At 40.3% G+C, this 13116-nt stretch overlaps 1 protein-coding gene across 1 annotated transcript; it reads right to left on the bottom strand.

Annotated features, from left to right (window-relative positions):
• Positions 1-1078: 1078 nt before the first annotated feature.
• On the bottom strand, positions 1079-12209 carry PTPLAD2 (protein tyrosine phosphatase-like A domain containing 2). The gene is made up of 6 exons (XM_008947232.1): positions 12112-12209; positions 11087-11214; positions 5589-5701; positions 2945-3051; positions 2095-2226; positions 1079-1439 (listed from the first exon to the last, which is right to left on the bottom strand). Exons 1-6 carry the CDS (start codon positions 12206-12208, stop codon positions 1357-1359), a joined length of 660 nt encoding a protein of 219 aa, XP_008945480.1. The 5' UTR covers position 12209; the 3' UTR covers positions 1079-1356.
• Positions 12210-13116: the final 907 nt, after the last annotated feature.

Here is a 13116-nt window from a genome sequence, read left to right as displayed (position 1 = left end):
AATCTTGGTGTCTGCAGAGCTGTTTCTCTCACATTTTTCTTACTCTTCTCTCTCACAGCTGCTGTGTAGCATTGTTTTACATTTTCGTATGTATGTTTTCACAGAGAAAATCATTATATTTTCACAGAATCACAGAATGGTTTGGGTTGGAAAGGACCTTAAAGATCATCTAGTTCCAACCCCCTTGCTTTGGGCAGGGACACCTTCCACTAGACCAGATTGTTCAAAGCCTCATCCAACCAGCATCCACAGCTTCTCTGGACAACCTGTTCTAGTGTCTCACTACCCTCACAGTAAAGAACTTCTTCCTCATACCTATTCTAAATCTACCCTCTTTCATCCTATAACTAAACTCCTTGATAAAGGTCGTCATCCCTCCCCTCTCCCCCACTCGCCAGCTTTCCATGTGCTTTATTTCCAACGTTTGGAGGGAGTATGTTCTAGTTCCATTCATAGAGAGTCTTCCAGAAGCATGAGGAGTAATGCACTTGAGTAAAATGACTAGGATTTTGCACACAGCTTTTGGTAGTCATGCGCTTCCCTTTGAAAAGCAACGTATGTTTGGCCTGACTACACTACACTTCTTTTACCTATCTGTCTGCTCCTCAGCATGGAAGGAAATTATTTTGGGGAAAGATATTCTGGTGTCTACCAGACAAAATTAGAAGATTTTACTTCTAGCCCTTAAATATCCCCTTGAGTATACAGTAGATGAGTACCTGATCACTTGACTTTGTGATTTAGCTGCATTTTCTTGAATCTTGTTTGGAGAAGTGAAGGTTGGGACAGAATGTGAGAGATCATTTGTGAATGCCTGGGGCTAATGAGCATGTGAATCTCATAGATCCAGAAGTTTCCAGCTTCTGCTCCTTGAGAGGTTCCAGGTCTAGCCAGTTTAGCATTTGTATATGTGTATGTATATATATGTATCTGAGGCATACAAATGTTGGCCTAATATAAAATAATCTTATAGATTAAATGGTATTGTCATTACAGAATATCTGTTGCCAATAAGGCAAGAATTAACACCAAAATAAGGTTTGTTAATGTGACTGTGAGTGGGGGTAATTTTCAATTTTTTTCAGAGTTCTCTAATAACATTAGAAAAAAATATATTATTTATTTAAAACTCCTGCCATTTGGAGTCAAAACTTTCAAAAGTAACTAGTTGTTTTGAGCTGCTCCATTTTTGAGGTGCATTGTAAGAAACCTGCTTTTTCTGAAAATTCCACACAGACAGATAATTTATATGCAGATAGGAATTTTGCATTGAAAATCTTCGCTGAATTCTTTTTAACCTATGATATGCAGAAGCCCACCAGGAATACATTTCTTATTTCCAAACAAAATATTAATTTAGCTTCTTTTCTTCATGGTGTTGCCTGTCCCTAGGTGTGCCTTCCTTTCAGAGAGGATGTTCTGGATGATAAAGCACATACCTGAATCAAAACACAAAATAGTGTAAGAACAAGGGAGTAGAGTCCAAAGTATCTTCATTTGGAAGGAATAGCATGAGCCTTCAGCTGTGCAACTTTGCACAATTCCTTCCGTGAATCTGGGAACAGATCACTGCATCACAAAGGTGAGATTCTTCAAATTAGTGTTAAGGCCACTGTCAGAAAAAAGACTTGGCTGTAATGCAGCCAAATCCAGTTAAAATTTTTCAAAAGTGTTTTGTTGAGAAGGAGAAGCTATTTACATGTAGGTTTTGGGATGGGCTCTTTTTTCACCCATTTGGATAATCAAGTCTTCGTTTAGATACAGCTTTTCATACTAGCTATGAGGAATGAGTGAGGAGGGGCTGCATAAAATAACGGTATGATCAAATGGAAATTGATTTAAAAACAAACAAACTGCAGCAAGTAGCTATGAGGCCAGGATCACTGAAGCAATTTTTATATTTTTGTTTTTTATGTTTATGCTTTACACACAGTGTCTCTTGCAAATTCAATTATTTGTATTCAGAAATTGAAACATCTGGTAACAAACTCCCCTGTACTGATCTGCATTTGTGATTTGATTTTTTTTTGTTTCTGTTGCCATAGGCATCCAAGTTATGTTGAGACCCAACTTCCTGGAAGATGAGATACTTACCTATAAAGAGCACTAGCAGGTACATTTTCAGAACATAGGGGAAGTAAATTGAGAAGGCGAATGGAAACAGTAGCTTGATGGAGTATGTGCCAAAGGATTCAAAATAAGGCAGTGAAACACAAATTGCAAACGCTGTAAAATAACACGGTAGTAAATCTTTAGTCAAAAGGAGGTGAAAGGTCATCAAAATGCTTCGTGTAAAACTCAGTTGCCTTTAAGGCAGAGATACAAGCCACGTTGTTTGCTGAATTTACCATATCACTTGCACATTTTGTTTTCTCCCTGACTTCAGTTTTGTAGTTCTGAGGTTCTAATCACTCTTAAAACTAGAATTAACAAGTATTTCCCATACAATAGCAAATGCTGGCACTTCTGTCATTGCACGGCTTTCAATATGGTCTCAGTGGGCACACTTCCTGGAGTAAGGAAGGTAAGCTGCTAGGCATGGCCTGAGCCAGTACTGTCAAGCTCAGCCAGGGAGAAGGCAGGTTTAGGACTTGCTGCCTGGTGTTATCAGTTTGGAATGGGGGAAGTCATGTGTCTTCTGTGAGAGTATTTTTGTGCTTTACCCAGAAAAATGAATGTTTTCCCATATTCTTACAAAACAAAAGGGGGAGAGGGGGCAACAACAAACCCAGAGACAAGCCCCTGGTACCCCTATTAAGGAAAAAAAAGTACAGAAAAGAGAAAAATAAGTGGCTTACACGTTATTCTGAGAGTACATAATCATTTATGACTACTTCAGCAACACAAAAAGAGATATTTTAAACACCAATGACAACTGAACTGATCAAATTTTATTGAAGATTATTAAGGAAGCAAGTCTTTGGTACCTTTCCTGTCTCCTTACCTTTAGCCAGAACTGAGAGAGGATAGAGCAGGATGCACAGGGAGAAGTTGAGCCATGTCAGTGGTAGGTAGTATATCCCCATCCTTGCTAACATGTTGTACGTGTACCTGCAGCAAGAGGAACAGCAGATGAGCTCAGAAGGAGTGGTCATGTCTTCAAAATAGTAGAATATTATTGAAAAAATCCAGGGAATTGCAGAAGAGCTTGGAGCTACCTGTATGAGAAGATTTTAGGGCTGTAGCACGACAGTTTTGTTCAGGCTTCAACTGATGACTGAAAGTAGGTGGTTCATTGTTTCAGGAAAGTTGTATGTGGCACTACCCTAGAGCAGCAGACAGCAATACATCCCTCCTGCCCGAAGACTCTATCAGAAATGAGCATGATTTCATACTGCTCCATCAGAAAATGGATCTCAGGTAGGGATGTTACAACAGAGAGGGGCAGGCAGAATATGCCTGTTGCTTGGGGACTGAGAACATGCTGTTTTCTGGCTGCTGAACTAGCTAAACCTCTGCTGGAAGAGGCTAACAGCAAGGTGATCACAGATACTTAATCTGTAGCAGCTGCCCCTCCCGTGGACCTCAGAAGGGGCAGTAGGCGCAAAAAAAATCAGTTGCACTCCAGTGTATTGCAGTGTTTTTTTCTTACTGTGGCTGTTACTGTTGGTCATTGGAAGACTAGAATATGCCTAGGACTTGAGTCTCCACAGGTGAGGTAATCTGAGCTAGTTTGATCTACAAGTGATACAGCAGCTTTTCAAACAGCAGAGAAACAGGTCTGATCACATTTTTAGGTCACCTGTAAGGCTTTTTTGCCCTGTGATCATGCCAGAGATAAAATTTTAAGCCACTGGTTCTGACAGAACCAGCATTAAACAGACTTTCTGTATTCCCTTCTTATATATTCATTTGATTACTTTTGCATCATTCCTGAACTGTGAAAGAGTTCAATAGGCTGTAAATCGTATTGCCTCAAGTCTGCCTTCTGCAAAATCAGAGTTGTCTCTGTTTTTTATTATTGTTGCTTTTAAGGCCTATCTCAACCCAGTACAAAAAGGAAGCAACTGCTCCTTCTCTGTATGCCTCCTTTGGCTGTTTATTGTGTGATTGGGAAAGATCAGATACAGAAAACCTTGCAGAATTTTCTCTCAGTGTGTCATTAAACATAATGCACAGGATATTTATGTCCCTGAAAAACTGTGGAAGAACTTGTAATACTTAAAGACTAGGTGGCTAAGGGGCAGGATAGATTCCTGTACACTTTCAGGCATGACCGTTTGTTTGAGATGCAAGAACATGGCACAGATACTGTAAAATAAATCAGGGAAGAATTTTAAATCTCTATGAGTTGTAATATGGATTATTATTTGATTTGGTCATTTGCTGCTATAGATTGCAGTATCTTGCCTATTAAATAGACACTGTTACTACTGTGATGCTGGACTGTGTTCTTCAGCGATGATGGAAAATAAGGGTGAGTGGATAGGACTGTTAATGAACGGACAGAACTTTATAGCCAGTATTGTCTGCACATTTGACCTCTCTCCAGCTGCACAGAACCTTTTCATTTGAGATTAGGTTGTACTATTTTAGCTTTACAATCTTCAAAAAGAAATTGGATGAGGAATAATGTAAATAAGTAATGCAAGTAATAGTTTATTAACTCATGTAATACAAATACCCTGAAGCTGACTTAAAAATCTTTATCAGTCCTACCTGACACTTGTGCTTTTTCAGATCTCTTTTAAAACATCCATTTAATTTCTGCCTAAAACCATATTCTGCATTCAGTGCCCAAACCAATGTATTTAATATAGCAAAAAGCTGTATTAGCAGAAAGAAAAAGGATAAAGAAGAAAATTTTCTCACATAGAAAATTTGCTCTTGTTAAAATGCTTCTTAATTCCCTGTGTTTTCCCTGCTGTAAGTCTCCAAACTGAGGTCCATAGAGGCTTTAAGTTGCATTTGAGAAATGTTGCCGACTTCAGATACCAATGCAAAAGTCAGTAATACGGAATTTGCACCATTATACTTTTACCACAGGGAGTTACTGGTTATCTTATACCCTACAAAATTTTTGAGGTGAACACCCTGAATTGTAGTCCTATCCATTTTGCTTCATGTCCATGCAGTGTGATATATGCCCTACTACAACAAAATCCTCAGTCTGTGCAGCAGGAGCTCTTGGCTTTTTGGAAAGCACAGCGCAGTTAGCCCAGAATAGTCTTTCCGTCTTAGCAGGAAGTTCTGCTGCTATCTTACTGTGCTGTCATTCTTGGACTGCAGTGAGATGTTAGAAGTAAATAAATTACACATTAAAGCCATAGGATTGTAAATCAGTTTCAGAAATTGCTGTTTCCTGGCAATTAGTTGTGATTGCCTTCTAAATTTTTTTTTAAAAGTTGAAAGCCCTTGAACTACAAATGTTAATGCAGTGATTAACTTCTGTAAATTACTGCCTCTCAGCTGTGGATTTTTGTAAAAATTAGTAAGTAGCTTATAAGGCCCAAGCTTTTAATTAAAATTAATAATACGCTTTTCTACCAATTTCAGAATAATGAAATGAACCTGGAGGACTGTGGAGTGGGGTTCTGCTTGCAAGAGTGACCCATTTTCTCCTTGTGGTTTTGCCATTGACTACTTACCTGACCACATCTAATAAATTCCAAAGGAAAAATAAAATACACACAATGTATTTCCCTTGAACTTCTTCCTGACTGTTGATCACAACAAATAAAACAATTATTCTCTCAGTGATCTGAAAAGAAAAAAAAAGAATTGTGAATTCAGGTAGTACCTTCTATAGCTCTCATTTCTGTGCCCGTTTACTGAAATTGGAGGCTACAGGTGAATCCGATTTGCTTTACACAAATGCTGCGGTCGATATTTCACTTCTTGGTCTTCTTTTGCTCTAAGCCCTGTGGGCCTGCAGCTCGGGGAACTGAAAACTGTTGGCTGCAGCGTCATAGATCTACTATGGTAAGGGTGGAGGTTGGCTTGCCAAGAGGAACAACCTGGGTTTGTATCCCAGGAAACCTGTGGATCAGCTTGCTGAGGTCACAGGAGCAAGGACTTCTCCCAGTGCACCCTGGTGCCCGGAGGGCTGGTGGGGGTAAGCTTCCTTAATTGTAGGCTGCCATGGGATACAGAGGGTCCTTGGGTGGGTAGTATGCCCGGCAGTGCTCATCTCCCAGCCCCAGCTTGGTTTTGCACAGCCTGGAGACCTGCGTCCCAAACAGATATCTCACACGTAAGTTTTGCAGAAAGGAGGAGGGGGAAAAGTCGAATTCCATGTTTCTTTTCTCCTTGTTGCTGTCTAGTAGAGGTGGATTTGAACTTGTCATTTGTGGGAATTATTGCCATAATGTTTATGTAATAACATTTTTCTAGTGGTTGAACCTTATCCAACCCACAATGTATGGCTTTACAAATGCAAAGATAGAAAAGTGGATTAAATGGGCGGTGTCTCCTGGTTAAAAAAAATACTTGGGCCACATTAAAGCTCAAGAAATAAAAGAACAATGTGGCTTTTTGCAGCTTTCTTGGACAAGTTTCCTATCAAGATCCACTCCCTGCCCTGTAAAATAAATATTCACTAGTGCCAACAGTTGCTTGTGACACTCACAGAACAATACCTGTTCACTCTGATCTACACTGCTTGAAAGTGCTGGGGGAGAAAACATGCATCTATTCAGTTGGTATAAACTGGTATAGCTTCAGTGGGGCTTTTAATACCTACTGCCATCTCCTTCATAAAGTACCTTAGGTTTAAGGATTGTATGGGTTAAGATGTCAAGTCAGTGAAAAGTCATGAAATGAAAACAGATTAACATGTTTTTTATAAGCACAGTCATTCTTCTGCACCGGTTTTCCCCTTCCCCTTACTCCCACCTGAAACGAAATAAGAACTTGGCCTCTCAGCAGGTTTGTGTGGTAGATTTGCTCCATAATGTTTACTGGTTCCTGTGCAAAACCTTTTGTCTACAGATTTTATTTTTTTTTTTGCAAACCACATCTGTCAAATAAAGCAGCCATCACTTCACTATTCAGCAAAGTTACGTGACAGCAATTTTTTGTACAGAAAAAGAGCATATCCATCCCCGAGGGATGTGGTTCCTTATATTGAAAAGCACTGAGGGGCTACAGCAGATAAAAATGGTTTTGCTGCTTCTCACCCTGCCCTAACTGTCATTTTGTGCTGCTGATCCCATTGGTCCCTAACTGAGGAACTGATTTCTAAGAAGGTCAGGTGCTGACGAACTTCGTTATAGAGAGGTCAGGAAAGAGAGAGTGGGAGGTAAAATGTTCTCTGTGTGTACACTGATGCTGAGAAGCCTGGCAAGAAAATGGGGGAACTGGAAGCAGAGATGCAGGACCTGAAACCAGATACAACATAGTTAGGAGAAGCGTGGTGGTACAACCATCACAAGAGGGAAATAAAAACAAAGGTAAAAACAGTGTGAGCATCGAATGGGATTGTGTGCTGCAGGGAATGAAGAAAATAGAGCCCGAGTTAAAATTTTGTTGAAGGGTGGTAAAAGAACGCAGCATTGGTTGTGTGGGCACCTTGTTACCAAACCTGAAATTGGCCTGGGATGGGGAGAGAGAGTTCTGCCACATTGCTAATATGAGAGATGTTTCTTTCATAGCACTCATACCTTTAGGTAACCCACACCAATGGCAGGTAGATGCAGGGGTTACTCAGAGGCTGAGGACTTTTTCATCAGGTGACAAGGCAAGGCACTGCTTAAAGAAGAAGAGATTCCACTAAATGTCTGCGGATATTGTGTTCCCTATAAAAACTTCTGTATACATATATATACGTGAGGTCATGTTCATCTATGAATAGACACATGTATCCATATGTAAAAGTGTGTGTATATGTACATACATATATACACATATATATTGAAAGCATGCATTGCTGCTCAGCCACAGCTCATTTTTTCTAAGGATCAACTGTCCTTGCATGAATGAAATTATGGGATTCTCTGTTGCTACTCCCTTGCTTAAAAAAAAAAAAAATTAAAAAAAAAAGATGCAAAACTAGAAGTCCTATGTTTTCATGTTCATAAAAAGGAAGTGTGTGGTGACACCTCACAAAACACAAATACAATGGTTTCATTTTTCATTCCTTCTTGTTCTTTGTGTTAAAATCAAACTGGAATTTCCTCCTTCTCCCAGCACTGGTCTCTCACAGGATACAGCAAGTTCTGTAGAATGGCATAAATTTCCACAAGGCAGCCTGGGCATTTGAAGCAAGTAAGTGAAACAGAGCAAATTAGACTAGCTGGGGATAGAGCAAGAGCAGACAACACATTCATTTCCAGTTTTTAGTAACCATGACTGTGTAGTATTGTACTTGGTACCTGAAACCGTACATAGCTCTTTGATTTAGTAAGTGTTTAAAGGAAAAAAAAAAAGTAAGAAAAGTGCTGCTAAATATTTAGAATAGGTTCAGAGTTAGTGTTTGTATCACAAAGCCATAGTACATTGCTTTTGTTCTGGTAAGTGCAATTCTGTTCGTGCAAGATGAAGAGCTGGTGTTTTGTTTGCAAAAAGACCACTCTTTTCACATCTCTGTCCTACTGTCTCCCTTGCTAGGGCACGGATGCTAGTCCCATCAGCCATTACTCCCTGGCCAGACTACTAAATTACATTACCCTCTGTTTTGGCAGCTGCAATGACATACAGCATGTTCTCCTGTTTTCCTCACGATCATTCAAGCTGCAAATGTCCTGAGAGACATACCTCTGCAACAACTTGGTGACCCTCCCTTTTCATCACACAGGACTCGTCTGTCATGGTGTGACTTGGCCTTGGCCTTCTTAGGTGCCTTATGGCCTGAGACCTTGTGCCTCTGTGAGGCCATCTTGAATGGGTTTTTCCAGAAACCATCTCTGAGTTTGCCTTTCCACTATCTGTAATATGTACCTCAAAGTGTTCCTTGTACATGCTACTAAACCACAGTAAATGGAGTATTAGGCAGAAATCCATCATTCAAACCCTGCTTAAATCTTGTATCTGCTATAATGTCTACAAAACAACCAGCTACCACAGGGATCCTTTCACAGCATGCTTTTTTTTCAAGGTGGCATTATCTCCATCTATATGCTTCCCTGACATTGCCAGAGGAGATGAGATGAACGTCTCATGTGATGGTGAAGGTGAGCCGAGATGAACCTAAGGTGAACTTCATTGTGGGAGTGCTTGTGTGTGCATGGCCTGAGGGATGTCCTAAGCTTGGAGTAAGAACAGGTGGTGGGAACGCAGAACAGAGCAACCACTATCAAGTTCTTGCAGCTTTACTGGTGCCCTAATTATGTGCAGTAGTCCAGTAGGCTGCAGTGAGGTAAGCATCTCTTAACTAACTGTCCTTCCTCAGTTCATTGTGGAAAACATATCTTTTTTTTTTCCCTAAGAAGCAAGGAGGAAAGTGTGGCAAGGCAGATGGGAGTACTGTTGGCACACAACTGTTTAACCTGCACTCTCACAGCAAAAGCAACGCAACCCAACTGAAAGTGGAGGCTACATCAAAGAGCTTCTACACTTTGCTTGGACAGCATGAGATCACTGCTAACATCAAGGCAAGAAAGTTGTACTTGCAATGAGAAAGAAGAAAGTAAGGATCCAAAGCTATCTTCATTACGAGGCAAATGTTCGGAGTCACAGTGCTGCATCATTTCCTCACCCACCTTCTGCCTGCAGCCCTGGAGAGCACTGCAGTAATGGCAGTGCCCAAGAAAGGTCACAGTTTTCTTTCTCAGAATATCCATTTCATATCTTGTGGTGACAGAGAGCAGTGTTTGTGCAGGCGTCCCTGATCTCTGGCTCTGTAGGGCTGGGTTGGAAAGGAACAGACTATGTCAGGGTTGGGGAATGTATAAACGCTGCCAGGGCAAGCCTTGCTTTGATTACTATTAGCAGCCTGATCTTCTCTCCAAGAGCTGATGTGAGATTTGTGACAGGGTACTTCAAATAGAATACTTTTTCATAGATTAGTGTAAAAACATGTAGATTCAGGCAGGGAAAAAGAGTTAATTGCATTTTGATGAATTTACTACCATGCTTATACTGAGCAGCATAAAGAACAGATATCTGGTTAGTCAATGAATTTCTAATGGAGGTTTAAAAAGAGGAACATCTTTACTCATGCAATATGTCACTTGAAAAAAAAAAATGGGCTATCCAGAAAACTAAAAACATAACTAACCACTCTTAGTCTTCTACCTTCTGACTGCTGAAAGCAATATCAAGTTTCACCATTATTCAAATACAAAGGATTAGAAAGGTTTGAAGGTAAACTCAAGTCAATGTTTTTACTTTTTCCAATGCGTTAAGAAAAATACCAAACCCTGAGATTCACTCCCAACAGAAAACAAGAGTGTGGTAAGGAAAATGTCAGAAAGTCATCTTGGTTTCTGCTATAGCATGTGATCTTCTGACTGATTTTCTGCCTACAATTGAACATATGCCCTGTTAACAGCATCAGAACCTCTAGATGTTGCCCACAATGGGCCCACGTCTGGGTTTGAGAGGGCAGAGACCCTTGCACCCATTCTCCTTTCTTTCTCCCAGCATTAATTCTTCTTCAGTCCCTTAATTTCTCTAATAGCTTCTTTTCCTTCCACACCCCATGTCCACCAGCAAACCCTGCTTCAGGAGGCTTGACGTGCTGATGGTTTTCTCACTGCCATCCATTTACTGCCCACAGAATTGTCTACAAAATGAATGTGTATTTGTCACTGAGGGAATGGCATGGAAAAGCATTAGCTACTGAAACTCAGGCTTTAAAACATTTTCTTCTAGCTGTAAACAAGTTGGTTGGGGAGGTAGTACCCCTAGCCAGCTGTGACACCCTAGAAATGAGGGCTGTTCCATTTCTGCAGGTGGCCCCTGCTCTGGACATCTTGCAGGTTCCTGCTATTGTGGGCTGGTTGTGGGGCACTGACTATTCGGTTTCAGTCTCAAATAAAAACTGCTGAGAGAGCAGTTCAGAGGGCTCCATCCCTGCAGTCAGCACACGGTTAGCAGGCCAAACTCCCTGCAGGAGGGTGCAGGTGGACCACCCAGAGCAGTTGAGTTTGCAGCCATGACTAAAGTGTGCAGGTCACGGAAGGAAGGTCTTAGAAAATGGACTTACTTGCAAAAACCTGGGTAAGAGGCGGCTTCTATCAATGCCAATGAGGATGTGTAGGATCTCCAGTACAGACAACAACTGGCAAAGGCGCATTACAAGTCCTATGGAGTAAAATGTGTCGGCCAACGAATCTACAGATAAAGTGAAGAGGAAAATTAGAGGTTGATTATATAGTAGTGTGGGCCAACTACTGTGTTTGCTCTTGCTTTGTTAGGTCTGGGCATGACAAGAAATAAAAATTCACATGCTATCAAACTTTTGGGTAGCAGAAGCAAAGCTTCATGGTGGGGAGCAGTCAGTCCACTCTCTGTGGCTCTGACACAGAGGCAGGAAGCTGAGAAAAGATCCCCTATACTTGATGCACTGGCGAACACCCTACAGGATGTGCTGGTCTAGAGATACTACTTCAGGATATTTCTGATATGAGAAAGTGTTGAGGAACTGTATGAAGAATGTATAAACATGAGGAGATGTTGAGTTCCTGCCTGTATCTGCACCCCTGCCACCTCCAAAAACAAGAAGACCACAAAGGAGGTGTTTTGTGTGCCTACAACTATCCACCATTTTAAATAATTTTACATTTCCAGTCACTACTTTTCTATTTTTGTGCCTTAACCCAGACAACAGAAAGAGAAATATGTTGTAATGTTTTTGAAGCTAGAGAGTCATGTGCAATAACCACAAAGATATTCCTTCCTAGTGGCTTACTAAGATTAACATTTACCATAATGACTGGACCTTTAGACACGTTTAGGTCTATGTCTAAGTCAAATGGTACTAACACACTGCTGAATATTAAAGCTCATCAGCAAAACAAGAGCTTCACTCCTGATGTGATACAGGCAGAACATAGGTACTGGTAATTTGTTCATCTTTTTAATGGAAGAAAGAAGGTTTTTCTAGTTGAATTTACAGCCCCAAGATATTGGACAGACACCTATTTAGAATCCTAACTTTATCTCTAGTTTGATCTTTCTGTGTGTCACTGCCTCTTAAAAAGTTTAAGGAAAATATACAAGGAACCCTACCTTTTCCAAATGACATGAATCTGATGATCATATTTGTAAATATCCACGAATGTCCACAGAATTGTGTTAAGTCATACACAAAGAGGTAGGTGTTCATGGTAGAGCTGTGGAAGTAGAAATGATACAGCAAACTGTACAACTTACTACAGCATTCAAGCTTTTTAACCTGTGAACATGTTGGCAGAAACCAAAGGAGAAGGGATGAAATTTAAATAGATCCATGAAAATTGTCTGTGTCTGTCAGTGGTCACAGAGCAGTAATATAAGTAGTTTGTCCCTAGTGGATCAAAGGCTGCCTTTGTTGGCATACCTAGGATATGCCCAGGAAAAAATTCTGAGTTTCCACCAGTGATTAGGGTTATCTGTCATCATAAAGTGAAATTTGTGTCTCCAGAGGAAAAAGTAACTGAAGACACCATTCAGTGCTGGATACATTACTTTCTTATCTATTCTAACATGATTTTCATAGGTAATTTGACTTCTGGCAAAATTTCACAGGCTCTGGAGATACTTGATTTCACTTTCCCATAAAAATATTTTCCTCTAACTTATTCCAGAGAGAGAGGATTGTGTGTCCTCCAGGTATGAAAAAGATTGCCTACCTTTTCAGCAAATGAGTTTGTTAATTCTGTTTTAGAATTTACCTCCTGTGTTTGACCAATTAATTTTCTGCCCAAATAAGTAGTAGGGTCTCTTTAAGCTGCCCCTTCATACAGTGAGTTCATGTGATATGTCTCTGGCACCAAACTTCGTCTCATTTTTATCTGTACATTAACAAGCATGGTGAATTTCAAGACCATAATCCACAATACACACTTCTGTAAATTGATGTAGATAAACTGATCTTCTGAAATTTTAATCTAAGTATACCCCATGGAGGTCACAGAAAATGTCTTTTTTTTCTCTCCTCCTGCTATGTAGTATGGCTACTATTCATATCATCACTTCTGTAAGCACAGACAGATTTGTTGGCATAATTTACCTAGCAAGAGACATCAGTGCCCC

This window comes from Merops nubicus, unplaced genomic scaffold (assembly GCF_000691845.1).
Source record: "Merops nubicus isolate BGI_N331 unplaced genomic scaffold, ASM69184v1 scaffold29350, whole genome shotgun sequence".
NCBI classification, from domain to species: domain Eukaryota; kingdom Metazoa; phylum Chordata; class Aves; order Coraciiformes; family Meropidae; genus Merops; species Merops nubicus.
The sequence above is the reverse complement of the archived record's forward strand: the minus strand, read 5'-3'. Positions and strand labels throughout refer to the sequence as shown.

Excerpts from the sequence above, each read along its gene's own strand:
- PTPLAD2 (XM_008947232.1), bottom strand. The coding sequence starts at position 12,208 with ATGAACACCTACCTCTTTGTGTATGACTTAACACAATTCTGTGGACAT. Across the intron at positions 11,215-12,111 it reads ATTCATGTCATTTGGAAAAG|ATTCGTTGGCCGACACATTT; the intron begins GTAGGGTTCCTT and ends CTTTATCTGTAG. Across the intron at positions 5,702-11,086 it reads TCTTACCCAGGTTTTTGCAA|ATCACTGAGAGAATAATTGT; the intron begins GTAAGTCCATTT and ends TTTTCTTTTCAG.